Below are 26,157 nucleotides of genomic sequence, written 5' to 3'. Positions count from 1 at the left end.
TGTACGTTCTACTCTCTTTTCTTTTCAGAATTCAGCGAAAATCTGCTAGAACTCGCCGCATTCGCTTCGAATAGATTCGCCAGATTTTTCCATCTCTTCGGCTCTCAACATTCGATTGTTTCGTCGTGATTTCGTGTCCATCTGAAAAAAGTCTTCAATTTCAGTTAACTCGGACGAATTCTGCAAAAAAAGGCTATTTTCTTGTGAAAATAGCCTTTTTCTGCCAAACCTGAGACTGAAATACCTTTCTCCGCTCAAATAATTCCCTCCTTACATCTCGAATCAGCTCCTCTCCACTGGAAATCGACCTGAACGGGTAGAAAACACTCATTTTCAGTCTATTTCAGACGAATTCAGAACAAAAACAACAAAATTTGTCAAAAATTATTTGTAAGATGATCAACAAAAGGATAAATTGGTTAAAAAGTAATTAATTGACAAGGAAAAAACACAGGGGCGGGAGGAGGAAGAAAAGGGACAGAAATCACAAGAATTCGGGAAATTTTTGAGGTTCGGGAGCCAAAAACAATAAATTCGACAAGAGAAATCAGTCAGAACGAGTGGAAATCTTGCATTTTCACATAAAAATCAATAAAAATCTGAAAAAATTTAGTAAGGTTGTCCTCTGCCTCGTCCTCTTCCAGCTGAGTGCATCCCTCCTCGTCGATTCGGTCCTCCGTCGAATTGTGGCATCCATTGGTTTGGTCCTTGTTGTTGTTGAGGTGGTGGTGGGCCGCCGGTGGGGCTCAGTTGATCGGATTGCTGAAAAAATGTGGATTAGCTTTGAAAAATCTAAATTTTTCAGTAAAAATCTTCTTTTTTGGCCCAAAAATCGGTCTAAAGCTTGATTATTGCTAAATTCCAGCTCAAAACTAACTCAAATTGCCTCAAAACGTTGAAATTGGCCATCATAGTAAGCCGGGAGTGGATGAAATTTATGTACCACTCGTGCCAAAAAAGAAAAAAAAATAGCGCCACCACGCGGACTCGAACCCCCGACCCCCGGAACCAAAAAAAATTCATGAGAAAAAAACAAAAAAGGTTTGACCCCTATGGGACTCGAACCCCAAACCCTCCGATCCTCAACCAACATCCTTAACCACTAGACTACTCGGGCAGTTGAAAACTAGGGGGCAAAGGGCCAAGAAATGCGCGGAAGTCTTAGATTTCGAGAAAACCAGGAAAACAACTTTCAAACGCGCCTAACGCGCCCCAGACGGTTCCAGCAAGAAATGGAACATAAAAAAATTTGTAGCTCTGACCGAGTTCTATATACATGCCAACTTACAACTCTCTAGGAACTCTGCGAAAGGCCTGAGAAAGGCCTGAGAATCCTAAAACTGGCCTAAATATGCTATAAGTCTGAAATCATGTGAAAGGCATGAAAGGCCTGAAAGCCTAAAATTGACACGTGAGCCTGATTCTTGATGGTGGCCTAACTGACTAAAAGGCCTGAATTCTCTATTTTCAGCAAGTCTTCGAGGTTCAGTCTTCAATTTTTCTTGTACCAAAGGCCCTTCTGAGGCATTTCAGGCCATTTCCATCTGCTTACCCTCGCCGCTATTCTCGGATCTCTTCTCGGATCCATCCTCTGCATCATCTGTTGTTGTTGTTGTTGCTGCATCTGCGCATTTGTGGGCGGAGCTCTCCACGAATCCGGAACGCCTCCTCCTCCACTATTCTGATGGATCGGTTGTGGTGGCTGCTGTGGCATCTGTCGCATATCCACGTCAGCAGACGACTGTGGAGGACCACTATTACGGTAGTCGATATCAGCCGATTGGGTCTGTTGTTGTGGCGGCGGATTGTAGGAGGCGGGCGGTCTTGAAGGGGGCGGAGCTTGTTGGCCATATCCTTGGTTTTGTCCATAAGAAGGAGGTCCTCCAAATGACCCTTGTCCTTGTCCATTTTGGCCATAAGATTGTGGAGGCGGACCATAAGATCCAGGTCCAGGGGGTCCCGGAGGCCCTCGATTCTGCTGATTCTGAGGATTCCATTGTCCTTGAGGTCTGTAGGCTCCAGGCCCTCTCCACGGTGCTCCTTGTGGTCCTTGTTGTGGCGGTGGCGGCATTGAATGGTATTCCTGAGGCGGTCTCGGTTGACTCGGCCCTAACAACGAGCCACCCGTCGTCGGTGGTCCCAAAAATGATTTAGTCGGTGGGAGCATCGGAGCTCCATAGCCCCCTCCTCCTGCTCCGGAGCTCTCCGCGTCTTCCCGTCCCATTCCACCGATCATCGCCGCGAAATCGTCGGTTCCCGCGCCGATTCCCTTCGAATTATTCCACATCCGCTCGAATTGACGTTGCGCTTTTTTGGCCGGTGGCTGCTTGATCAACGTCCGTTTCGCTCCAATCATCGGTGCCAAATTCTGGCGTGACATATCATCTGGTACCAAGAGTGTCGTATCAGTAGTCATCAGATTTCCGTCCTTATTCAATTGCTCGTATAGATTCTCATCGAGACCCATTCCTGGAATGAAAGTGTCCGATCGATAGACCTCTTGAGTCTCCTGATTCGATTTCAACGGAGCCATTCGGGGCTCTCTTTCCTTATCCAAATGACCAATCATTGTGGTGTGGCTCGATAGTCCGAAAATGTCTTCGACAGTGTCACCGGGACGATTTCGAGCCCAGAATTTCGTGTTGTTATCGTTGGATCCTGTAGCTAGAATGTGTCCGAGTGGATGCCATTTCATCGACCAAATTGCTTGATCGTGGGCGTGTTCTAGTAGTCCAATCTCTTTCTCTCCGTCAACCATCCAATATACAATAGATCCATCACCACCGCCAGAAACGAAGAGTCCTTCGTGGATTGGGTGCCAAGCGAGTGCTGAAAATAAGGAAAATTTATAGGGAAATTTGAATTTTTTCAAAGTTTATTGTCTGTTTGTGTCTCAGTGTTTCCAGATGTCCAGATAGATCTGTCTGTCTGTACGTACAGATATCCAGCTTTCTGTCGGTCCATCTAGATGTCCGGATGTCTCCCTCTTTGCGCGTTTAGGCTTCCTGTCTGTCTGTAGATCAGGATGTCCAGATTTCCAACTCTTCAGAAACTTGAGATTTTAGGATGTGTATCGAAAAATCGATTTTCAGATTTCTGGATAAACTTATTTCGGTTCTGTCTATTTGGAAGAAAAATTTGAGCATAGCTTCCGTGTCAAAGTGGCAAGTGCGCTCTATGGATAATCCGGTATTCAAATTTTCGGAATAACCGATTAGCAATAGAGCGTACTTGCCAAAAGACGTATTCTGCCAGAACCGGAAGGAACTAGCTTATCAGATTTGGGAGTTTCCCATGGCCTAGTTTTCCTTTGTTTCGGATTTCTAGGCCACCAATTGTCTTTTCCATTATCAGGATGATGGCCACGCCAATTTTTCCAGATGTCCGAATTTTCAGAATTTTTGAATTCCGGATGGATACATCAATCTCCTGCCTGTATAACGATGAATCGAGATGTCCAGATCCATGTCAATGTGGCTATCAAGTACAATCTATCTATCTGTCTGTAAATCCGGATTTCCAGATATCTTCGAATCAGAATGAACAGATGACTACTTTTGTACCGGTTCACCAGACCCAGATCTGTTAAGTTGGATTTCAGATCTATCTGTCTGTGCACCCAAAACTCCGGATGTCCGTCTATCTGTCTGTGAGTATTTGGCCTAACTTTGGATTTCTAGGCCACCAAACTAGTTTTATGTGTTTTCGCTGATTTTGAGATAAAATTCAGCTTAAAATGCTCAATTTTGAGCCAATTTTGCTGATTTTCGCTGAAAAAATGCCCAAACTAGATAGAGTTACACGAAAATGATGTAAAATTTTCAGTTTTCGTGTGTCTATTCATCCAGAACTCTGTCTGTCAGTCCAGATGTCCCCTCCTCCTCAAACTCACTAGACTGCCCTTCTCTCTGTGCAACATAGTTGTACGGAATGCCATTTTCCGAAAAACCGGAATCCGGAATCAAATTTTTCATTTTCCGGAATCCGGAATCCGGAACCGGAATCAAAATTTTCATTTTCCGGAATCCGGAACCGGAATGTCAAAAAAAACCCGGAATTCCGGAATCCGGAATTTCCGGAATCCGGATTCCGGACAACTATGCTGTGCAACCAAATATTCGGATGTCTGTCTATCTGTCTGTGAGTAGATCTGGATGTCCAGATGTTTCTCTATCCGACCCTTCAGATGTCTGTCTGTCACAATATCCAGATGTCCCCTCCTACTCTTCAAACTCACAAATGACTTCTTTCTTGTGTGCTCGGAACGTCTTCACCTCTTTCATCATCCGAATATCGTACAATTTCACCAAATGATCTCTTCCACCCGTCAACAACCAATTCCCGTTCTTATTGAACTCCACCGCCATCACACTACTCTTATGCTCTTGAAGAGTCGCCAGACACGATCCAGTCTTCGGATCCCAAATCTTCACTGGTTGTTGAGTGTCACGTGATCCTGTCACCAGTAATCCCTTCGTCGGATGCCAATCGATACATCTCACTTCTGCTCCATGGCCTCTGAGCACTCGTTCTTCTGAGTACCGCGCGAAATCCCAGACACGGGCGGTTCCGTCGTCGGAGGCTGTCGCGAACTTCACGTCGGTCGGGGCGAATCTGAAATAATTAGAATGAGAAGAAAAACCCATTTTAGATAGTTTTTTGACTCAAAAATAGAGATTTTCAGGTGTTTTTCGAGAAGAAAACTTTCCATTTGGCTAGAAATACTGTGATCTGGGATAGTTTCCGCAAAAAATCGGTTTTTTTACTCAAGAAAGAGCAACATTTCAGATATTTTGTCTTTTTGACACATTTCTGCTCAAAAACTGTAATTTTCTATCATTTTTCAAGTGAAATTAGTGAAAATTGATGTGTTTTTCAGTAAAATAAAGGTTTTTCTCCAAAAAAACAACGTTTTTTGATATTTCCGCAAATAAAAATGACGGGATTTCAATGTTTTTGAGACGAAAATTTACAATTTCAGTGATTTTTCAAATAAAAATCGCAAATCTGTATGAAACATATGATTTATATCAGAATTTATACAATTTCTATGAAGTTTTTGACCAATTTTCGATCTAAATTCGCGATTTTTGCTGCAAAAATAAAGATTATGGGTAATTTTCTAGTGCAAAAAACGTCAAAATTATAAAAATTATCCACATTTTAGGTGTTTGCGACTAATTCTAGCTTAAAAACTCAGTTTTTAATATCATTTCATTGAGATTTTCGATCAATTTTCGACAAAAATTATGAGATTTTAATGAATTTTGCGTCAAAAAGTGAATTTTCAGCCATTTTTTAGCTTAAAAATCTCATTTTCTATCAATTTTCGACCAAAATTATGACATTTTGCCACAAAAATTTCAATTTTCAGCCATTTTTCAGCCTAAAAATCTCATTTTCCATAAATTTTCAACCAAAATCATGATATTTTGATGAATTTTGGGTCAAAAACGTGAATTTTAGCCATTTTTCAGCCCAGAAACCTCATTTTCCATCATTTCTCCACCAAAATGATGACTTTTCAGCCATTTTTGCGTCAAAAAATCCCATTTTTCCACCGATTTCTCTCCCAAAACTTACGCCAATCCTCGAATCGCTTCATCTTTGTGTGCCGAGAACATGTGGGCGTTGTTCATATTCGGTTGCCAATACTTCACGTATCCTCCCTGATCGGCACTCAACAGCCACTGCTCATTCGACGCCCATTTCAGTGCTCGAATCGCCGAGTCGTGAGCCTGAAATCATGGAAAAACTATCTCATTTGGCTCCGCCCCCGGGTCAAAGTGGGCGTGGTTTGACCGTTTTTCCAGCTTTTCTACCCCCCTGATATCCATTTTTCCCCGAAAAAATCAATTAAAAACTAGAAAATTATTAGAAAAAAACCCTTTATTCACATCAAAACACCGCGAAAAAACGCAATTTAAAGATGTGAACTTTATTGAAATCTTATTTGAAAAAAACACGGAAAAAACAATAATTTCGAATCCGTCGACGCGTTTTACCTGCAGAATCGTTTCGAAGTTGAACGCCGTGCCGTTCCAGAGGGTGAACTCGCCGGTTTGACACCCTGTGATTAGTCGTTTTCCTTCCGGTGACCACTGGAAACGATTTGGATGAGTTTAAAGAGGTTTTGAGTAGAAAATCGGTGAAAATTACACTTTTTTGGGTTCATTTTCCCCCAAAAAGCCAATTTTCAGCCAATTTCGGTGATCAAACTCACACAAACGCTGTACACCGGACATTTCACTTTATTCATCGCTGTTCTGATGAACTTCGTCAATATACAATCGACGGGGACATCTGGAGTTGCGTCGGCGGGAACGGCGAGTGGCTGGTAGAGGATATCCGGTTGTTGTAGTACTCGCTGTTTTCCGTATTGCCAGAGACGATTCTGAAAATTGAAATTTGGATTTTCAACAGAAAAAGCAAGCTTTTTGACCAACTAATCGGGACTTTTTAATGAAAAATAGCAATTTTTGACAGATTTAAACAATTTTTTATGGCAAAATAAGATTTTATTCAGAAAAGTGAATTTCAGAAGGATAATTTCGATTTTCAGTAAAAGTAACACTATTTATTCAATTTTTTCAGTATTTTGCAGGGGGAAAACATTAGTTTTGATAAATTATTCTAGGCTTATGATGAAGAATCAGCGAATATTGAAAAATTTGAACTATTTTGCATTGACAAACACGGTTTTTGTATTGAAAAATGCATCCAGTTATTTTAATTCATTTCTGAAGTAAAAAACGGTGATTTTGGCTTGAAAATTCCGTTTTTGTGTCAAAAAACTAAAATTAGATTAGAAAATCTTAAGCTTTGACTAAGAAAAATGGTTTTTAAATGGAAAAATACACTTTTTGGCATCGAGAACAATTTTCTAGCTCAAACTCGTTATTATTGACCTTAAAATAGAAAATTTAGCACCACAGCACTGTTTTTAGGTAAAAAGTAGAAATATTTACTCGAAATTGATAGTTTTCAGCAGGAAATCTGAATTTTTAGTTGAGAAAAACGGTTTTTGAATGTAAATGGTTATTTTTCACATCGAAAACTGGATTTTTGCCTTCTTTAGCTAATTTATACTCGAAACACCCACTTTTTATGATCAAAATATAGATTTTGGGTCAGAAAACTCTATTTTTCTCAGTGTTTCTTCAATTTTCACTCGGAAAAGTCACATTTTCCGCCCAAAAATTACCTCGCAGTGATTCAACACCGTCGAAACGTAGTCGACGTGCCTCCGAACGTTCGCAACATTCTTTCTCAGCCTCCTTCCAGGTCCATCACCCATCACATCGGGCATCGCATCGTTTCGTTGAAATCGATGATGAGAGTTCATCATTCTTGGCTGTGATGACGTCATCGATGAAGTCGACGGCTGGATTGTCAGCGTCACATTTGGCATCGTGCTCCTCATCATTCCTCCACCGTTCATATTGAATGTCGCCTGGAATTAGGAAGATTTTTATGAATTTTTGATGTATTTGGGTGGAAACGTGCAGAAAAATAGATTTTTCAATGAAAGAAGTCTCGAAAATTATAAATGTTTGGTTAAAAACTGACAAAGAAAGAATTTCAACTAGTTTACGATCAAATTTGTTGATATAAACTAGGAGAAACGAGAGTTTTCAGAGTTTTTGCATCAGTATCACTTGAAAACTGAGTTTTTCGTCAATAAAACATATATTTTCTGAAAAAAAGTAAAAAAAAATCACAAATATTTAGTGAAAAATTGAGTTTTCTAACTATTTTTCCGATTTTTTCAATAAACAATTTAAATGTGTCAATTCAGCATTAAAAATCTCGCTTTTCTAATAACTCACCATATTTGATACTGCTGTCATTTTTAATGCGGTGCAGGTATCATCGGCAGACGGGTTTTCTCTGGAAAATTGAATTTTTGAATAGAAAATCGCGAGAAAAACGATGAAAGAAACGTTAAACAATCAAAAATGCGAGTTTTTTGGAAATTTTACAGACAAAATCGGCGATTTTTAGTCAGAAAAATTGGTAAATTTGTTAAGACCGAAAATTACCCAAAAAATGACGAAAATCGATGTTTTAGAGTGAAAAATGAGTATTTTAATTTGGAAAACCGTATTTTCAATATATTTTCTCATGAAAAATGCTCGAAAAACACTGAAAACCCATTGAAAAATCAATATTTGCACTTCGAAAAATCCAAAAACTCGTTCAAATCCTAGGTCCGCAAACACCTGACACACAAACTACGTCCAATGCCCAATAAATGACGCGCAACGCGGTATTTTTGAAAAAGAGAAATTGAGTGAAGCAACCTGAGAGAAAAGATGAAATAAGTCACGTTGCTCCAGTGTTTTGCTCTTTTTTTTGATGAGACATGTGTTGAAAACTCGGATTATTGATTTTTATCAAAAGTTTCTTAATTTTTATAGAGAAAATATTGATTTTTTGACTTCGGGACCATTGAAACAACTTTTTAGGTTTATCGATCGGTTTTTCGGACTTTCGGCGCACTTTTTGCGTGCAAAAACACCAAAAAACACACAGATAATGTGGTGTTTGGCCTTGAGAAGTTGTTTATTGTTGTTTCAGTTCTCGTACGGCGCAAATAATGCGATAAAACGCGAAATGATAACATTTCTTATCAAACACCAGATACCTTTTGCTATGTTTAGATTACTTCTTTTCTTGTTTGCAACCGTTTTATTTTTGTCTTATTTTTGTCCCCGACAAAATCTCTCTTTTTCACTTTTTTTCACAAAAATTCATTTTCCAGGTTTTTTCTCAAAAATCTCGAAAATCAGTCGAATGACACAGAAAGAGCAGACGGAGATACGGATTATTGTGTTGGAGGATGGCGAACGATTGGATAGTGTGATTCGAAAGGTTGAGAAAGGTAAATTTGAGAATTTTTCAGATTTTTCTAGAGAAATTTTTGAGAAAAAATCATAAATCTAAAATTTTCGAATTCAGTAGGTTGAGAGCTTTCAGAAAAGTATAATCATGGCTAGGTTTGAAGCTAGTTGGGTCTTGGCACGAAATCTACAGTAATTCGGTCTGGGCTACTGTAGTTTTCGTGGTGAGACCCAACTAGGTCTAAAACTAGTCTTGATTATACTTTTCCGAAAGCTCTCGGCAAGCTGAATCTAACTTTCTACACTTTGTGACCGAATCTTGTGTTTCTAAGCCACCAGCACCAGTTTCTAGTCCACGAAAGCCGTAATTTGGTCAGTTTTGTGCCAATTACGTTGAAATAGATACAGTAAGATTCAGCGGGATGAGAGCATTCAGAAAAGTAAAATCATGGATAGTTTTAAAGCAAATTGGGTCCCGCCACGAAAACTACAGTAACCCAAGTAGCTTTCGTGGCGGGACCCAACTTTCTTCAAACCAAACCATGATTATACTTTTCTGAAAGCTCTCAACGTGCTGAATTCATCTGTAGCAATTTCAACGAGATTGGTGCGATACTGACAGAGTTACGAGATTTGGGGACCAAAAAACTACGCTGGTGGCCTAGAAAATCAAAACTCGGCCATGAAAAGTAGATAATCGGAGTAAGCTCAACGAGAGCTTCCGGAAAAGTATAATCATGGCTAGTTTTGATGCGACTCGGGTCTCACCACGAAAACTACAGTAACCCGGAGACGATTTCGTGGCGAGACCCAACTTGCCTCAAAACTAGCCATGATTATACTTTTCTGAAAGCTCTCATCGAGCTGAGTTTGAATTTGGCAGTTTTAGCGGAATTCGTGCGAAATCAACAAATTTTGGGCCTAAATTCAATTTTTGTAAATTTTCCAGGCTGGATCGTTCGCTTCAAGCGTGGCTCTTCTCTACTCGGAAAGAAAGTCAGTGTCTACACCACAGTCTCCCCTGGATCTCCACTCAAATGGTCAGAAGGAAAAGACCATTTATCGGTTTTCTGTGAGGTCAAATGCCAGGAAGCCGGATCTTTTCGATACCATTTTATCGTGGAATCCGAAGAGTCTGAGACAGCTGAAACCGTCGAATCTGGACACGGATATTTCCTTGTGATGCCCGGACTGCAAATCAACGGAAAACCATTGAATTTGGATGGGATTTGTTGTCAGACGTATCTGACGAAGCTACTCGGACCTCTGAACGAATGGAAGAACCGTCTGAAAGTGGCGCATGACACTGGATACAATATGATCCATCTGACGCCGATTCATGAGTTGGGCGTGTCGAATAGCGCGTATTCCTTGAGCAATCATCACTCATTGATTCAAACACTCGGAGACGGAGCAGGATTTCAGGATATTCAGGTGAGAAATTGAATTCAGCTCGTCGAGAGCTTTGAGAAAAGTATAATCATGCCCTGGTTTGGAGCAAGTTGAGTCTCGCCACGAAAACTACAGTAGCCCGAATTGGATTACTGTAGTTTTCGTGGCAAGACCCAACTAGCTTCAAACCCGGTCATGATTATACTTTTCTGAAAGCTCTCAACGAGATGAATCTGAATATGCAACTTTCATGGCCTAGTTTTGGAATTCTAGGCAACCAGAGCAATTTCCTAGTCCCAGGAAGTTTTAAAGTTCCACCACTCTCCAGAAATTGCTACAATTGAACTTAGCTCGCCGAAAGCATCCAGAAAAGTATAATCATGACTGGTTTCGGAGTTATTTGGGTCCCACCACGAAAACTACAGTAGCCCGGACCGGATTACTGTAGATCTGTAGTTTTCGTGGTGAGATCCACGTTTCTTCAAACCTGGTCATGATTATACTTTTCTGAAAGCTTTCGGTGAGCTGAATTCAATAGTGACCATTTTGATTTCATTCTGATCCATTTTTCCAGAATCTCGTCGAAGATCTCGAAAAGTCATGGGGTATCCTAACGGTCCAGGACGTTGTCTGGAACCACGCCGCGAAAAACGCGAAATGGCTCATGGAGCATCCAGAATCTGCCTACAACTGCTCGAATTCTCCACATCTTCGCCCCGCCTACGTCATCGACAGAGTCTATCATGAGTTTGGAAAGCAAGTCAGCGAAGGAGTGTGGGAGCATCGAGGAGTTCCAGCTGTTGTCGAGAATATTCATCACGTGAATGCAATCGAATACTTGTTGAGAGCTGAGGTTCTCCCGAAGGCGGAGCTTCATGAATTTTTCCAGGTGGATTTAAAGGTGAGTGATTTTTAGGCAAAAAATCAGCAAAAAATTCGAAAATTTACCGGATTTTTGGTCTTCTAGGCCACCAACTTGGCCTAGAAAACTCAAAATTTCGGCCACGACATTCTCTCATTCCAGGCGATGGTGAATCTGTTCGAAATGTTCATCAAACAAGCCGGCGGCCCGACACAAGACCCTCTCGATGGACAAGATGTCGAAATTGTACAGGATTCAGAATTCAGAAGATTCGGAAGTTCAGTGGATTTTGAAAGATCCGCTAGAATATTCAACAGAGAGAGAGGAGACGCAGGATCTGGTTAGTTTGGAGAGAAAATCACAGAAAAAACAGTAAAAACCGCGGAAAATCCCTTTAAAGTCATATAAAACAGCAAAAATATGCGAAAATTCGGTCAAAATTCGATAAAAAAGAGCCAAAAAACGACTCAGAATTCCGGAAATCAAAATTTTAGCTACAGTAACCCAAGAGAGCGTGTTGAGACCCGCGACAACTTGAAGAGTATGCGCCTTTAAATGTCGATTTACGAGGGGTACTGTAATTGAATATTTTCGAGTTTCCGATCGATTTGCGACTGTTTTTAGGTAATTTTTGGTTGTTTTTAGCAGGTTTCGCCAGGTTTTTCGAGTTTTTGCGATAAAATTCGGTGAGAATGGTTTTTTCTATTTTGAGAAGTTTCTGGGCGGAAATCGTTTTAAAAAAGTGCCAAAATTATTAAAAACTTACACTAAAATCGCGTAAAACCAGTCAAAATTTAAAAAAAAAATGAAGAAATCCCCGTAAATCGACACTTAACTACAGTAGCCGATTTGTTCGCAACGAGACTCATGACAACTTCGATAGCATGCGCCTTTAAATGTCGATTTACGAGGGGTACTGTAATTAATTTTTTGCCAATTTCATCAATTTTCGATTATTTTTTGGTGATTTTTGGCTGTTTTTTTCAAGAGTTTTCCAGTTTTTTTGCGCTAAAATTCGGTGAGAAAGGTTTTTTTTCTATTTTGAAAATGTTTTTGAGCGGAAATCGTTGAAAAAAAGTGCCAAAATTATTAAAAACTTACACTAAAATCGCATAAAACCAGCCAAAATCACAAAAAATGAAGAAATCTCCGTAAATCGACACTTAACTACAGTAACCACTTTGGTCGCTACGAGAGTCACAATAACTTTCAAGAGCAATGCGCCTTTAAATGTCGATTTACGAGGGGTACTGTAATTAATTTTTGTGAGTGTTCGATCATTTTTAGGTGATTGTGTGCTGTTTTTCTAAGAATTTTCGCTTAAAATTGAAAAAATATAGCAAAAAAGCCAATATACTATTTTCCAGAAGAAGAACGCGTCCAAAAGTGTGTCCAAAGCTTCTCCGCCGCTCTCCATCAGAAGAATCTCGATGCCGCCCGTGACGCGTGGGAGATCATTCTAGCCGGTCTACGAGCAGTAATGGGTGGAATCACTTATGAGAGAATCGCCGAAAATGGACCCAAAAAGGGGCGTGTCAACGAGGAGAATCCATTGACAACTGACTATTTCTTGCACTTGGAGGGTGATTTGGGATGGAGGAGCGAGGAGAAATTCGCTTACGATGAGGAGAAATCAAAGTTTTTGATGGCTTTCAATGGATGGGTTATGAGTAGTGATCCGATGAAGAATTTCGCATTGAAAGACTCTCAGGTTAGAGGGGGAAATTACTGAAATTTCAAAGATTTTGAACAAAAAATGAGGAAAATTGGGCCTTGGTGGCCTAGAAACCCAAAACTCGGCCACCGATTCGTCAAAAACTGGGAGTGATTCTTGATTTTTTCACGAAGTTTCCAGTTTTTGAGAGTCAAAACTAGAATAAATGTCTTTTAAAAACTGGTGGCCGAGTTTTGGTTTTCTAGGCCACCATCTTGAAAATGCTCTCCTAGAAAAATGCAAAACTCGGCCATCATTTTTAGGCTGTTTTTTTTTGCTGTTTTAGGAAGTTTATATGCGATTTTTGTTTGTTATTGTTCATTTTCATCATGAAATTCTTGAAAAATCACGAAAATTAATAAGGAATTTTGAAAAAAGTCACAAAAAATGGTGGCCGAGTTTTTGGATTTCTAGGCCATCTTCTTGAAAATGCTAATTTTCATCGAATCAATTAGTTTTCCACGATAATGTGAAAACTAATGTAAAACGAGAAAATTTGAACCCATGGCCTAGGAAATTGTAAAACTCGACCATCAATTTTTTTAAATTACAAAAAATCAGAAAAACAGGTGGCCTAGTTTTGGATTTCTGGGCCACCGTCTTCTGATTGTTCTTCCTCCTTTTCTTAATAAAATGTCCTATTTATACACTGCAGAAAGCGTTAATAATGATCCGTGGCCGAAAATATATCCTGATGGCCTAGAAATCCAAAATTCGGCCATGTAATTTTTTGTTTCCAAATCTTCAATTTTCAACATTTCTGAGTGAAGGGAAATAACTGAAATTTCAAAGATTTGGAACAAAAAATGATGAAAATTGGGTCATGGTGGCCGAGAAACCCAAAACTCGGCCACCGATTGGTCAAAAACTGGAAGTGATTCTTGATTTTTTCACGAAGTTTCCAGTTTTTGAGAATCAAAACTAGAAAAAACGTCTTTAAAAACTGGTGGCCGAGTTTTGGATTTCTAGGCCACCGTCTTCTGAATGTTCTTTCTTCTTGTCTTAATAGAATGTGGTAGTTCTATTCTGTAGAGAATGTGGAAATAATGATCCGTGGTCGGGAATATCTCCTGGTGGCCTAGAAATCCAAACCTCGGCCACCAGACGTTTTTACGGAACTTTCTCGTTTTTGCTAATTTTGAGTATTTTACGAGCGAAATAGACTCAAATCCAACTGAAAATCACAGTGGTGGCCTAGGAATCCAAAATTCGGCCATCTAATTTTTTTTCAAAATCTTCATTTTTCAACATTTCTGACTGTAAAAATCTAGTTTTCTGGGCAATCTGAACCAGTTTTCACTCAATTTTCATGATTTTGATCTCCAAAATATCCCATTTTCTCAATAATTCCAAAAAATCTGAATTCCAGACGTACCTTCGCCGTGAACTGGTATGTTGGGGAGATTCTGTGAAACTGAACTACGGCGAGAAAGAGGAAGACAGTCCATTCCTATGGGACTACATGAAAGAATACACTCAACAGGCCGCCCGTATCTTCCACGGACTCCGTATCGACAATGCACACGGAACACCGATCCACGTGGCAGAGAAATTGTTGAAATGTGCGAGAGAAGTCCGTCCGGATATCTATGTGTTCGCTGAGTTGTTCACAGGAAGTGAGCAAGCGGATAACATGTTCGTCAATCGATTGGGAATCAGTTCGTTGATTCGAGAGGCTCAGTCGGCGGGGGATAGTCATGAACAGGGACGATTGGTGTATAGGTAAGTGGGGAAATGGAAACATAACTCTTCAAGCGTAATTGTCATAAACCTTTTTTATACGGAATGACAATTTTCGAAATCCGGAATCTGGAACCGGAATGAGATTTTACATTTCCCGGAATCAGGAATCCGGATTCCGGACAACTATGCCACAGACATGTTATTACACAAATAGAATTTGAACCAATTTCAGTAATTTTTCACACATTTTCAGCCAAATTCACTATCAGCCGTTTCCCAGTTTCGAAACAGAAAATAGCGCCACCCATCCAAGTTCCGCCCCTTTTCTCACGGTATCACACAGCGAATGCCTGAAGATTGCCTAAAACAGCTTGGTGGCCTAGAATTCTCTTTGGTGGCCTAGAATTCTCTTTGGTGGCCTAAGATTCATTGTGGTGGCCTAGAAACCCAAACTTCGGCCATCAATCTATTGAGGGCTGAAATTGCCAATTTTGGCTCTAAAAACACATTTTTCAAGCTGAAATTCATCAGAAAACTACTGAAATTTTTCTAAAAACGGCGGTTTCCTAACCTAGAATTCTTTTTGGCGGCCTAGAAACCCAAACTTCGGCCATCCTCGGTTTTTTTTCAGAATGTTCACTCAAAATGCCCGTTTTCGATCATTTTTCGAAAGATTTCAATTCAAAATTACTCTTTTTTAGCCAAAAATTGGTCATATCCCCGATTTTTGCCCCGAAAATCGTAAATCGGAAATTTGACTGTGAGAAAAGAGGCGGGGCTTAGATGGTTGAGGTCTGTTTGGAATAGTAAAACTATTTTCTGATGCGAGCCTGGGAATTGGCGGAATTTGGCTGAAAATGTGTGAAAAATTACAAAAAAATGGTTTTTAGCTATTAGCAGCCCACGTCTTCTTACAACTGCGCTCCACCGCAAACGAGAGAGTATGAGAGTAAGAGGCGCAGAGTTTTTTCTGGCTCGAAACAGATTTTCACCATTTTTGAAATATTTTCACAAGATTTAATTAAAAATTTGCAAATTTTAAATTAAAACTTGTGAAAATAGATCAAAAATGGTGAAAATCAGGTTTCGCGCCTGAAAAAACTCTGCGTTTCTTACTCTCATACTCTCTCGTTTGCAGTGGAGCGCAGTGTAACGAACTTGCTCTGCTAATAGAAACGTGTCTGTTTGTCCAGAAATTTCTAGAAATCCGCCCCCATCTCACCCATAACCTCTCCCTATATTTCCAGATACGGTGGTGATTGTGTTGGTGCATTCAAACAGAAGTCCGCTCGTCTCGCTCCAAATTCCATTGCCCATGGTCTATTCCTTGACCAATCTCACGACAATCCATCGCCAATTCACACGAGAAGTCCATTCGACATCCTTCCGACGGCCGCAATGCTGACGATGGCGTCGTGTGCAGTTGGAAGTACGAGAGGATACGATGAATTGGTTAGAGATCATGTAAGTTTGGGAGGTAACTGGCTGGAAATCTGTCTTAAAATCAAGATTTTCAGACAGAAGCCTCCTATAACTCGGTTTGTTTTGATTGTAAGAATAAGTTGAATAGTGATTCAGAATCCTCACGACTTCGGCTTTTCAGTAATTCTAGATTCATTTCTGAAATTTCCCTCGTTTGTTTCTGAGAAAAGATTGTTTAAGACAGGAGTCAGACTTAGAAGAATGAAGTAGGGCTAGCTGAAAGTCACTGGGCTGAAATATCGTATTCCATTGATCCTTCTCATTGGAGTTCTGATTCGGTTTCAGACATTCTTCTTACGGAATTTCGAACAAATAGTTTCAGAGCTGCCCCATTCATGAATGAAAAGTCTGCAATTTTAGGGAAAAGCTTTTTTCGACATAGAGTACCATTGAAATAGCAATTTTATGACCTTAATTCCTTGAAAATCGAAGTGAATTTCTTGAAAATGACATAAATTCCTTGGAAATTATCAAAATTCTTTTTAAAAAAGACCTAAATTCTTTGCAAAATGAGCTAAATCCCCTAAAAAATGACCCTATTTCCTTGAAAATTGACGTAAATTCCTTAAAAATGACCAAAATTCTTTGCAAAATGAGCTAAATTCGGTTAAAAATCAGCTAAAAAAATCCCGAAAATAGTTTTTTTTTCGACCTAAAAAGTCTGCAATTCCAGACAAAAAACACGTATGAGCTGCCCTCATAACATAAATTTGAAAATTGATTTTGGATTTCTCGAGACGTCAGTTATAGATTCTGGAACTTTTTAATTTCAATTTGAGCTGAAAAGGCGAGTGTTCTAGAACCCTCATTTTCAGACAAATCTGAAATAGGAATGTTTCAGAAGTTATAACTCATGTCTCGAGGATTTCCAAATCAATGTTCAAATTTTGGTTATGAATTTAGGTCATTTTTAACAGAATTTAGCTCATATTGCAAAGAAATTCGGTCATTTTTGAGGAATTTATGTCATTTTAAAGAGATTTACGTCGATTTTCAAGGAATTTAGGTCTTAAAATTGTTATTTCAATGGTATTCTAGGTCGAAAAAAGCTTTTCCAAGAAATTGCAGACTTTTCATTTATGTTCTCCGAAACTATTTGTTCGAAATTTCAGAGAAGAATGTCTGAAATTGAATCAGAACTCCAATGAGAAGGATCAATGAAATACGATATTTCAGCACAGTGACTTTCAGCTAGACCTACTTCATTCTTCTAAGTCTAATTTTTTGTCTGAAAACGATTTTTCTTATTTTTCTGAAACATTCCAGAAAGTTTCATAAACAAATCTAGTATTACTGGAAAGCTGATGCCGTGCGGATTCTGAATCACTATTCAACTTATTCTTACAATCAAAACAAACCGAGTTATAGTGGTTTTTGTCTGAAAATGTTGATTTTTTAGGCTGAAAATCAGGGTTTTCTAACTCACACCTTCCAGATTCACGTCGTCCACGAAACCCGTCCGTACGCCTCCTGCGCCAACAATCAAATCACTGAAAACCAAGGAATTATCAAAGGACGAAAAATCCTCAACAAATTGCACACTTCACTGGCTCAAAACGGTTTCACACAAGTATTTGTCGACCAAATGAATCCGGATATCGTCGGAATCACTCGTCACAATCCGAGAAGTCACGAGACTGTCGTCGTGGTGTCCCACACTGCATTCTCCAAAAATTACGTGAATTGGCCGGGCGGTCTCAAGCATATTCCGATTGGAGGAGTCCTCCATAAAGTGCTGTTTGAGATGAAATTGAATAAAATTGAGGAGGAATGGGGAGATGAGAATCAGAATTACCTCCAAGGACTCGAGAATTTCCAAATGGAAATTAGAGAGAATGTTGGATTTGAAGATGGAACGATGTTCCGTGTCCATGGTGGAGAATACATTGAATTGACGAATTTCTCGTCAGGAAGTGTCATTGGATTCAAGATTCGACCGAAGGAAGAGGCGGCCAATGCGTTTGAGCAGATTCATCGAGAAATTGGTACGGAAAAAATGTGAAATTCCTTGAAAAAAACGGAAAAAAATGGCAGCAAAACCCAGAATTTTGATACAGACAGACATCTGGAAATGACTGTAAACTGTATCCAGATATAGAGACGGTTGACGCACCTTCGACGCGTTTTTTCAACCCAAAATTCAAGCAGAAAGTTAAAGTTTCGCTGAAATGAGACATATGGACAAAAATACAAATTCTGGTTTTTTTTCTTTTCGGACATCTGGATATTCGGACAGACAGACAGACATTTTTGCTTGAGGTTCTGAACTAAATCTGGCGTACCTTTGACGCGTTTTTAAATCAAATTCGAAAAAAATATTGCTAGAAATTGTGTTGTCTGGGTCATCCTTGAGTTCTCGAATCCAAATCTTTCATCAAAAGTTGAAAAAAAAAGTCTGAAAACATAAAACTGGACAACCAGACCGCTATATTCAGATTCATCTCGTCGAGAGCTTTCAGAAAAGTATAATCATGACTAGATTTGGAACAAGTTGGGTCTCGCCACGAAAAGTACAGTAATCCGGGTCGGGTTACTGTAGTTTTCGTGTCGAGACCCAACTTGCTTCAAATCTAGGCGTGATTATACTTTTCTAAAAGCTCTCGACGAAATGAACAGTTTGATGACCATATTTTGAAGAAAACTACCAAAAATTCATGAAATTTAGTTGAATTTCCATCTCAAAACCCTTTATCTTACTAGTGATGGCCTAGAAACCTCCAATTGATGGCCTAGAAACCTCCAATTGATGGCCTAGAAACCTCCAATTGATGGCCTAGAAACCTCCAATTGATGGCCTAGAAACCTCTAATTGGTGGCCTAGAAACCTTCTATTGGTGGCCTAGAAACCTTCTATTGGTGGCCTAGAAACCTCTGATTGGTGGCCTAGAAACCTCCGATTGGTGGCCTAGAAACCTCCGATTGGTGGCCTAGAAACCTCCGATTGGTGGCCTAGAAATCTCCGATTGGTGGCTTAGAAATCTCCGATTGGTGGCCTAGAAACCTCCGATTGGTGGCCTAGAAACCTCCGATTGGTGGCCTAGAAACCTCCGATTGGTGGCCTAGAAACCTCCGATTGGTGGCCTAGAAACCTCCGATTGGTGGCCTAGAAACCTCTAATTGGTGGCCTAGAAACCTCCGATTGGTGGCCTAGAAACCTCTGATTGGTGGCCTAGAACCCTCTAATTGGTGGCCTAGAACCCTCTAATTGGTGGCCTAGAAACCTCCGATTGGTGGCCTAGAAACCTCTGATTGGTGGCCTAGAACCCTCTAATTGGTGGCCTAGAACCCTCTAATTGGTGGCCTAGAACCCTAAATCTCTTCCACTTTTCCCATCCACAATCTCTTATTTCTTTCCAGAATCCTCCACCGAACTCGACGCAGCTCTCTCCACCCTCACTTACCAGTCGTTCGCCCCACTTCTTTTCCATTGTGAATCAGAGGACTACGCGACGATTGGACAAGGTGGATACGAAGTTCCAAACTATGGGAAATTCGTGTATTGTGGATTGCAAGGACTGATTCCGATCCTCGAAAAGATCCGTGATAACAACGATCTTGGACATCCACTCTGCCAGAATTTGAGAGACGGAACGTGGCTATGCGATTATATTGTTGGGAGACTGAAGAAGTTTGATAAGCTGAGAAATGTGGCTGATGTTGTGGAGAGTTTGTTGAAACCGCTGGAGCATGTACCGTATTATTTGAGACCGTGCTATTTTGAGACGATTATCTCGTTTATCTATGGAAAAATACGAGCAGAAGTGTTGAGACGAATGGCACCGTGAGTTTGAATGGGGTTTCGTTTGGGAATAGGGATGGATGAAAGTCTGGAAATCTGAAAATGCGGACATCCGGACACTTGGAAATACAGAAATTTGGAAATTTGGAAACCTAGAAATGTAGGAAAGTTATCATCTGGAAGACAGACAGATTTTGGCTGAAAATTACTAAAATTCAGTCAATTCCAGATGATTCTCGAAGTTTTGAGATAGTTTGAGCTCATTTTCAGCCAATTTTTAGGCGAATTTGAGCCATTTCAAGAAGTTTTGAGTTATTTTGAGCCGAAATTTTGTATGTTTGAGCTTATTTTTAAGTAAAAAGAGCTGAAGTCTTGAAATCTGAAAATCTGAATCTCGAAAGACTGAAAATGTGGACATCCGGGCACTTGGAAATACAGAAAATTTGAAATTTGGAAACCTAGAAACGTAGAAAAATGAGCATTTGGAATTCCGGATTTGAGGACATCTGGACAGACAGACAGACAGGTTTCATAGAGTAATTTTGAACAAATTCTAGATGATTTAATACAATTTGAGCTCATTTTCAGCCAATTTTCAGCTAATTCTGATGTCAAATCAATCAAATTTTGAGAATTTCGAACTCATTTGTAAATTTTGAGCCATTTTTTGGGCGAATTTGAGCATTTTTAAGAAGTTTTTAGTCATTTAGAGATGAAATTCGGTATTTTCGAGCTTATTTTACGGAAAAAGAGTGTAAATCCGGTGCACAATCAATCCATTTTTGAGCTCAATTTGGGTACAATTTTGACCAAACTTTATCAAATTCGAAGCGATTTAGAAGAGTTTCCAATTTGACCATATTCTCATCAATTTCAAATCTTAAATTATAGTCAAAATCCACTATACCTCATCATCTATTCTTCCAGAGAAATCGAAAACTCATCTGCACTCATTCGTCATCTATCAATCTCGACGATCGAATTCCTCGGCTACATTCCAGGAGCCGGGCTAGCTCCAATTCCCGAATCACTCCAACTAGAAGATGAGCATCCATCCAGTCTGGCAGCAGGGCTCACTCATTTCGCCGTGGGGATATGGAGAAATTGGGGACGTGACACATTCATCGCTCTCCCCGGATGTCTTCTTTCGACTGGGAGGTTCCAGGAAGCCCGTCAGATTATTCTCTCGTTTGGCGGTGCTTTGAGACATGGATTGATACCGAATCTACTGGCGGAAGGCATCGGAGCAAGATACAATTGTCGAGATGCCACGTGGTTTTGGCTCGTTTCGATTGTGAAATATGTTGAAATGGCACCTAATGGACACGAGATTCTTGGAGACGTCGTTCGTCGTATCTATCCGAAAGACAATACGGTTTATGGAGAGGAGGAGAAAGAGCAGAAATTGATTGAGACGATCTATGAGGCGATGGATAAACATTTCGGAGGAATCGACTTCAGAGAGAGGAATGCCGGGCCACAGATCGATGAGCAGATGAGAGATGAGGGATTTCAGGTGAGAGAATTGGTAAAAAATGGGGGAAATTTGACTGAAATCGGCTGAATATTGCTAGAAAAATGGCTTGTTTAGGCCACGCCCATTTTTTTGGTTGAAAAATTCCAGAAAGTTTAGACTTGGAAATCTGCCTTTAGTCTATCTATAAGCTCCGCTCATTTTCCAGCGAAAACTGCTAACTTTCTGGCTAAAATCAAATGATATTGAGGTGAGAACAGAAGCTCCGCCAATTTTTAGGCCACGCCCATTTTTTGGTTGAAAAATTCTAGAAAATTCACATCAGATGACTGGAAATCGTCCATCTGTAAGCTCCGCCCTTTTTCCAGCGAAAACTGCCAATTTTTTGGCGGAAAATTCCAGAAATTTTGACTAAAATCTAACGAGATTAAGCCGGTAAACAGAAGCTCCGCCCATTTTTAGGCCACGCCCATCTTTTTAATTGAAAAGAGCCCACTTGTCGACCTGAAAATGTCTCAAATTCTGGTGTAAATCGAATAAATTTGAGCCGAAAACAGAGGCTCCGCCCATTTTTGGGACACGCCCACTTTTTTTGCTGAAAAAATCTAGAAAACTCAGACCTGGAAATCGTCCATTAGCCTATCTGTAAGCTCCGCCTAACCGCCAACTTTCTGACTGAAAATTTCAGAAATTTTGGATTAAATATAACGAGATTAGACTGAAGCTATAATCTCCGCCCATATTTGAGCCACGCCCATTTTTAACTGAAAATTCTAGATAACTAGTACGAGGACAGCTGAAAATAGCCATATGCAAGCTCCGCCCACTTTCGTGCTGGAAATGTCTCGAATTCCGGTTTAAATCGAACAAATATGAGCCGAAAACAGAAGCTCCGCCCATTTTTCAGGCCACGCCCACTTTTTTCATGTTAATTCGGAAAAATCCGGGGTCAATCTTGTCAGAATACGCTCCGATCACTTTTCTGGTGGAATCTTTGAGATATTTCTGATTAAAAAAAATTTTATTTGCTAAAGAATGAGAAAGCTCCGCCCACTTTTCTGTTCGATTTTTGAAAATTAGGAGCTTTTTGTGGGGTTTTCGGACAAAAATTGTCATTTTTCTTCGAAATTTTGGCTCAAGATCATTATAGAAGGAAAAATCCTGAAAATGTCAGATAAAAATCGTAGAAAAATCTCATTTTTCTCCCAATTTTTCATTAAAAATGGATTTATTATGCCCCGCCCACCCATACCTGAGATGGACTAACTTCCTATTGTTTTTCTAGGCCATCATTCCAATATTAGCTTGGCGCAGTTCTTACAACTGCGCTTCACTGAAATCCCCGTAGAAAAATGTCTCTTTTTCTCCGAGTCTCTCAATTTCGCACACAGCTTCCTTTAGTTTCGGTAGAGCGCGGTTGTAAAAAGGGTGCCCTGCTAATACATCGACCCATTCTCTGTTTTCTCAATTTTCTGTTTCCAGGTGACCGCCGGTGTGTCCCGTTCGACAGGTTTCATTCATGGAGGAAATCGATGGAATTGTGGAACGTGGATGGATAAGATGGGCAGTTCGGAGAGAGCTGGAAACAAGGGAGAACCAGCGACACCACGTGACGGAGCAGCCGTTGAGCTCCAAGGATTGGCATACCGTACTCTTCGAGCACTGGCCGATTGGAACAAGAAGGGATTGATTGAGAGGAAAGGAGTCAGTGACGAATGGTCGTGGAGTTTCTGGGCGGAGAAGATTCGGAGAAATTTCGAGAAGAAGTTCTACGTGGAGACGGGTGCTCAGGGGCAATACGTGAATCGACGAGAGATTGTGAAAGATTCGTTCGGATCGAGTCATGGATTCACGGATTTCCAATTGAGATGCAACTTTGCTATCACTCTCGCCGTTGCACCAGATATTTTGGATGCGAAAAAAGCGTGGAAAGCACTAAATTCGGCTGAAGTTCTTCTCGGACCACTTGGGATTAAGACGCTGGATCCGACGGATTGGGGATACAACGGATACTACAATAATGATGATGATGGAACGGATAAAGTGACGGCGAAAGGATGGAATTACCATCAGGGACCCGAATGGTTGTTTGTGGCCGGGTACTATCTACAGGCGAGACTCAAGGTAAGAAATCGGAGAAAATTTTCTAAAATTGATTAGAAAAATCCATTAAAATGGTCATTTTTTGTCGAAATTTTGAAAAAAAAATACACTGGCCGAGTTTTGGGTTTCTAGGCCATGATGATGAATCTTAGTCACCGAACTGGTTTTCTCGGTTTTTTTGGTGATTTTTTCATAAAATTCAAGGAAAACATCGATTTTCGAGCAAGAAACAATAAAAAAAATGAGCATTTTGAATGAAATTTTTGAAAAAAACGAGGATGACCGAAGTTCGGATTTCTAGGCCACCGAACCGTTTTTTACGCAATTGTCAGTGGTTTTCTGATGAATTTCAGCTCAAAATTTGACTTTTAAAATCCAAAAACAGAATTTCCAGCCGTAAATAGATTGGTGGCCGAAGGTTGGATTTCTAGGCCACCAAACCATTTATAGCGTTTTCACTTTTTTCAGACTTTTTGATTGAATTCAACCGAAAAAAGTTCGAGATTCTAAGCCCAAACTCGATTTCTCAGTTTGAAAAGATTGGTGGCCGAGTTTTGGGTTTCTAGGTCACACTAGATGAAAAATTTCAGTTTTTCTATGAATTTCAGCTTGAAATTACAGGGATTAATTACTAAAACTCGCTCCAAAAACTTCGTGTCCAAGATTTGGAGTTCTAGGCCATCAAAATGAATCCTAGGCCACAAAAATTCTTCCGAAATCGGCCGAAAACGCAACATTTCCGCGATGGCCTATCTTTTGCGTAATTTGGATTCCTAGGCCATCCCAAAGTTCACCGTTTTTCCATCGAAATTGGCCAAAAATGGTCACAAAAACGGAAAACTTCTCAGTGGCCTAACTTTCCCCTGAGTTGGGTTTCTAGGCCATCTTGAAAATTAGCGATTTTTGTGCCAGTTTTGTGTGGCCTAGAAATCTGAATTATGAGAAAGTTAGGCCGCCAACATTTCTTTCATTTTCCAGATCGGTGAGATTCTTGGTGGCGTCGAGAAGAGATATGCCATTCGCCAAGTCCAGGAACGCCTCGGAAACGCCTATCGACACATCATCGATTCCCCGTGGAGATCCCTTCCAGAACTAACCAATGCCGGAGGAGAGTACTGTAGACAGAGTTGTGATGCGCAGGCGTGGTCGGTTGGATGTCTGATGGAGGCATGTATCAAGTTGAATACAATTGATGAATAAGGATACAATTGATGAATAATGAGATTTTTGTAATGATTATGATTATATGTATAATTTTTCTAGTCGCTAATTTTCTTTGTGCCATTTTTACATTTTTTAAAACAAATTTTCTAGGAGGGCAAAATTGTTCAGATATAAATAAATATATAGCTTTGAGCCAATGATTTTTTGGTGGATTTAGGAATTGGAAAGGCAACAGAATTTATAATAGGGGGTATTGTACAACAAAACATGGTGTGACGGTTATTTACACACAGAAAATGAATTTTTTGGACCGGTTTGGGAGGAGAGAGAGCGTTAGAGCACTGATGATTCAGAAGTGGGAAATGGAAAAAGAAGGAAAATGGAAAGAGAATTGCTGAGAAAATCAGAGATCAACGCATGTGGGGGTAAAGAAATTAGAAAAATGAGAGAATTAGGCATTGTTCGCTTGCTCACAGGCGTCCACCCAATCGGAATAGACGTCGATCGGCTCGGAGAGGTAGTTGATGTTGGTTTGGAAGTCTTCGGAGCACACACGACACGAAATGTAGCCGACGTTCTTCTCGCGGTCCCTGGAAATTGAGGAAAAAGGTATTTTTAAGCTAAAAAAGACTCGAAAAAATAGGAAATTCTGGTGAAAACCTGCGAAATGGGGATTTTTCGCTCTAAAATATTTGCTCGGCACAGTTTTCACAACTGCGCTCCACCGAAATCCTCTTTAGAAATGTCTATTTTTCACTGAATCTCTCAATCTCACACACTATTTTCTTCGATTTCGGTAGAGCGCAGTAGTAAAAAGCGTGTCGTGCTAATAGACAAAAATCGAGAAATTTCATTCTAGCCGTTTCGTCAAATTGAAAATCGCATTTTTTGAGCAAAAAAAAAACCAAAAATTAGTATATTTGGTTCGAAATTACCAAAAATAGAGATTTTCTATAAAAAATTTGTTCAAAATCACGAAAAAACGGTCAATAGGACTGATTATTGATTGAAATCGAAGACAATTGGCTGCAAAACATTGAAAATTGAGCTAATTCGAGTTAAAACCTATTGAATTCCGCTAAAATTAGGTGAAAATATTGAAAAAACGCTCAAATTTGTTTAAATCAAAGAAATTAATTAATTTCCCGCTGGAAATAGCGAAGAAAACACTCAAAAAAACGCCTGAAACTCATTTTCATTCGATTTAACGCTATAGTTCATTACTTTCCACCGGAATTTTGCGGAATTTCCAATTTTTCAAGTGGAAACATCAAAAAATAGTAAATTCTGACCGATTTCCCATCAAAAACCATCATTTTCCACCTCAAAACTTACATTTTAACCTCACAAACACGTTCGTGATTACAGAACGGACAGTTGAATTGAGTGTCGAGTGGAACGACGGCCTTCGCCTTGGTCGGTGCCTTTCTCTTCGACTTTCGCTTTCCCATTCTTGCTGATTTTTGACGTAAGTGCTGAAAATTGAGAAATAATTTTGGTGTTGAGAGAGAAAATGAGTTTGAACGGTAAAAAATTGAAATTCGGGTCAATTTTTGATATTTTTAACTGTGAAAAAAGGAATTTTCACTGTCGAATCAATATTTTCGCAATAAAATGACGCAAATCAAACGAAAATATGAAAATCTCGAGCAAAGCCCGAAAAATAGCAAGATTTCATCGGTTTGGATGTCAAAAATTGAT

The 26,157-nt window shown here is 39.8% G+C and overlaps 4 protein-coding genes across 4 annotated transcripts; 2 read left to right on the top strand and 2 right to left on the bottom strand.

The window, feature by feature from the left end:
• Positions 1–395: 395 nt before the first annotated feature.
• On the top strand, positions 396–2,154 carry GCK72_004682 (uncharacterized protein; the record flags this gene model as incomplete). The annotated part of the gene is made up of 2 exons (XM_053724827.1): positions 396–426; positions 1,472–2,154. 2 exons carry the CDS (start codon positions 396–398, stop codon positions 2,152–2,154), a joined length of 714 nt encoding a protein of 237 aa, XP_053589021.1.
• GCK72_004681 (uncharacterized protein) lies at positions 610–7,850 on the bottom strand (the record flags this gene model as incomplete). The annotated part of the gene is made up of 8 exons (XM_053724826.1): positions 610–762; positions 1,553–2,829; positions 4,238–4,614; positions 5,584–5,738; positions 6,006–6,101; positions 6,224–6,394; positions 7,205–7,453; positions 7,830–7,850. 8 exons carry the CDS (start codon positions 7,848–7,850, stop codon positions 610–612), a joined length of 2,499 nt encoding a protein of 832 aa, XP_053589020.1.
• A 946-nt stretch (positions 7,851–8,796) lies between these two features.
• GCK72_004680 (uncharacterized protein) lies at positions 8,797–24,492 on the top strand (the record flags this gene model as incomplete). Its single annotated transcript, XM_003104212.2, has 12 exons — positions 8,797–8,884; positions 9,793–10,277; positions 10,810–11,136; positions 11,260–11,437; positions 12,465–12,808; positions 14,181–14,533; positions 15,742–15,958; positions 17,412–17,961; positions 19,334–19,757; positions 20,643–21,231; positions 22,672–23,313; positions 24,271–24,492. 12 exons carry the CDS (start codon positions 8,797–8,799, stop codon positions 24,490–24,492), a joined length of 4,419 nt encoding a protein of 1,472 aa, XP_003104260.2.
• Positions 24,493–24,907: 415 nt separating this feature from the next.
• GCK72_004679 (uncharacterized protein) lies at positions 24,908–25,907 on the bottom strand (the record flags this gene model as incomplete). The annotated part of the gene is made up of 2 exons (XM_003104186.2): positions 24,908–25,046; positions 25,792–25,907. The coding sequence occupies 2 exons, from the start codon at positions 25,905–25,907 to the stop codon at positions 24,908–24,910; spliced, it is 255 nt and encodes an 84-aa protein (XP_003104234.1).
• Between the last annotated feature and the right edge of the window lie 250 nt (positions 25,908–26,157).

This window comes from Caenorhabditis remanei, chromosome II, assembly GCF_010183535.1.
Source record: "Caenorhabditis remanei strain PX506 chromosome II, whole genome shotgun sequence".
In the NCBI taxonomy this organism is placed as follows: Eukaryota; Metazoa; Nematoda; class Chromadorea; order Rhabditida; family Rhabditidae; genus Caenorhabditis; species Caenorhabditis remanei.
Note: the sequence above shows the minus strand (reverse complement) of the source record. Positions and strands in the feature narration are given on the sequence as shown.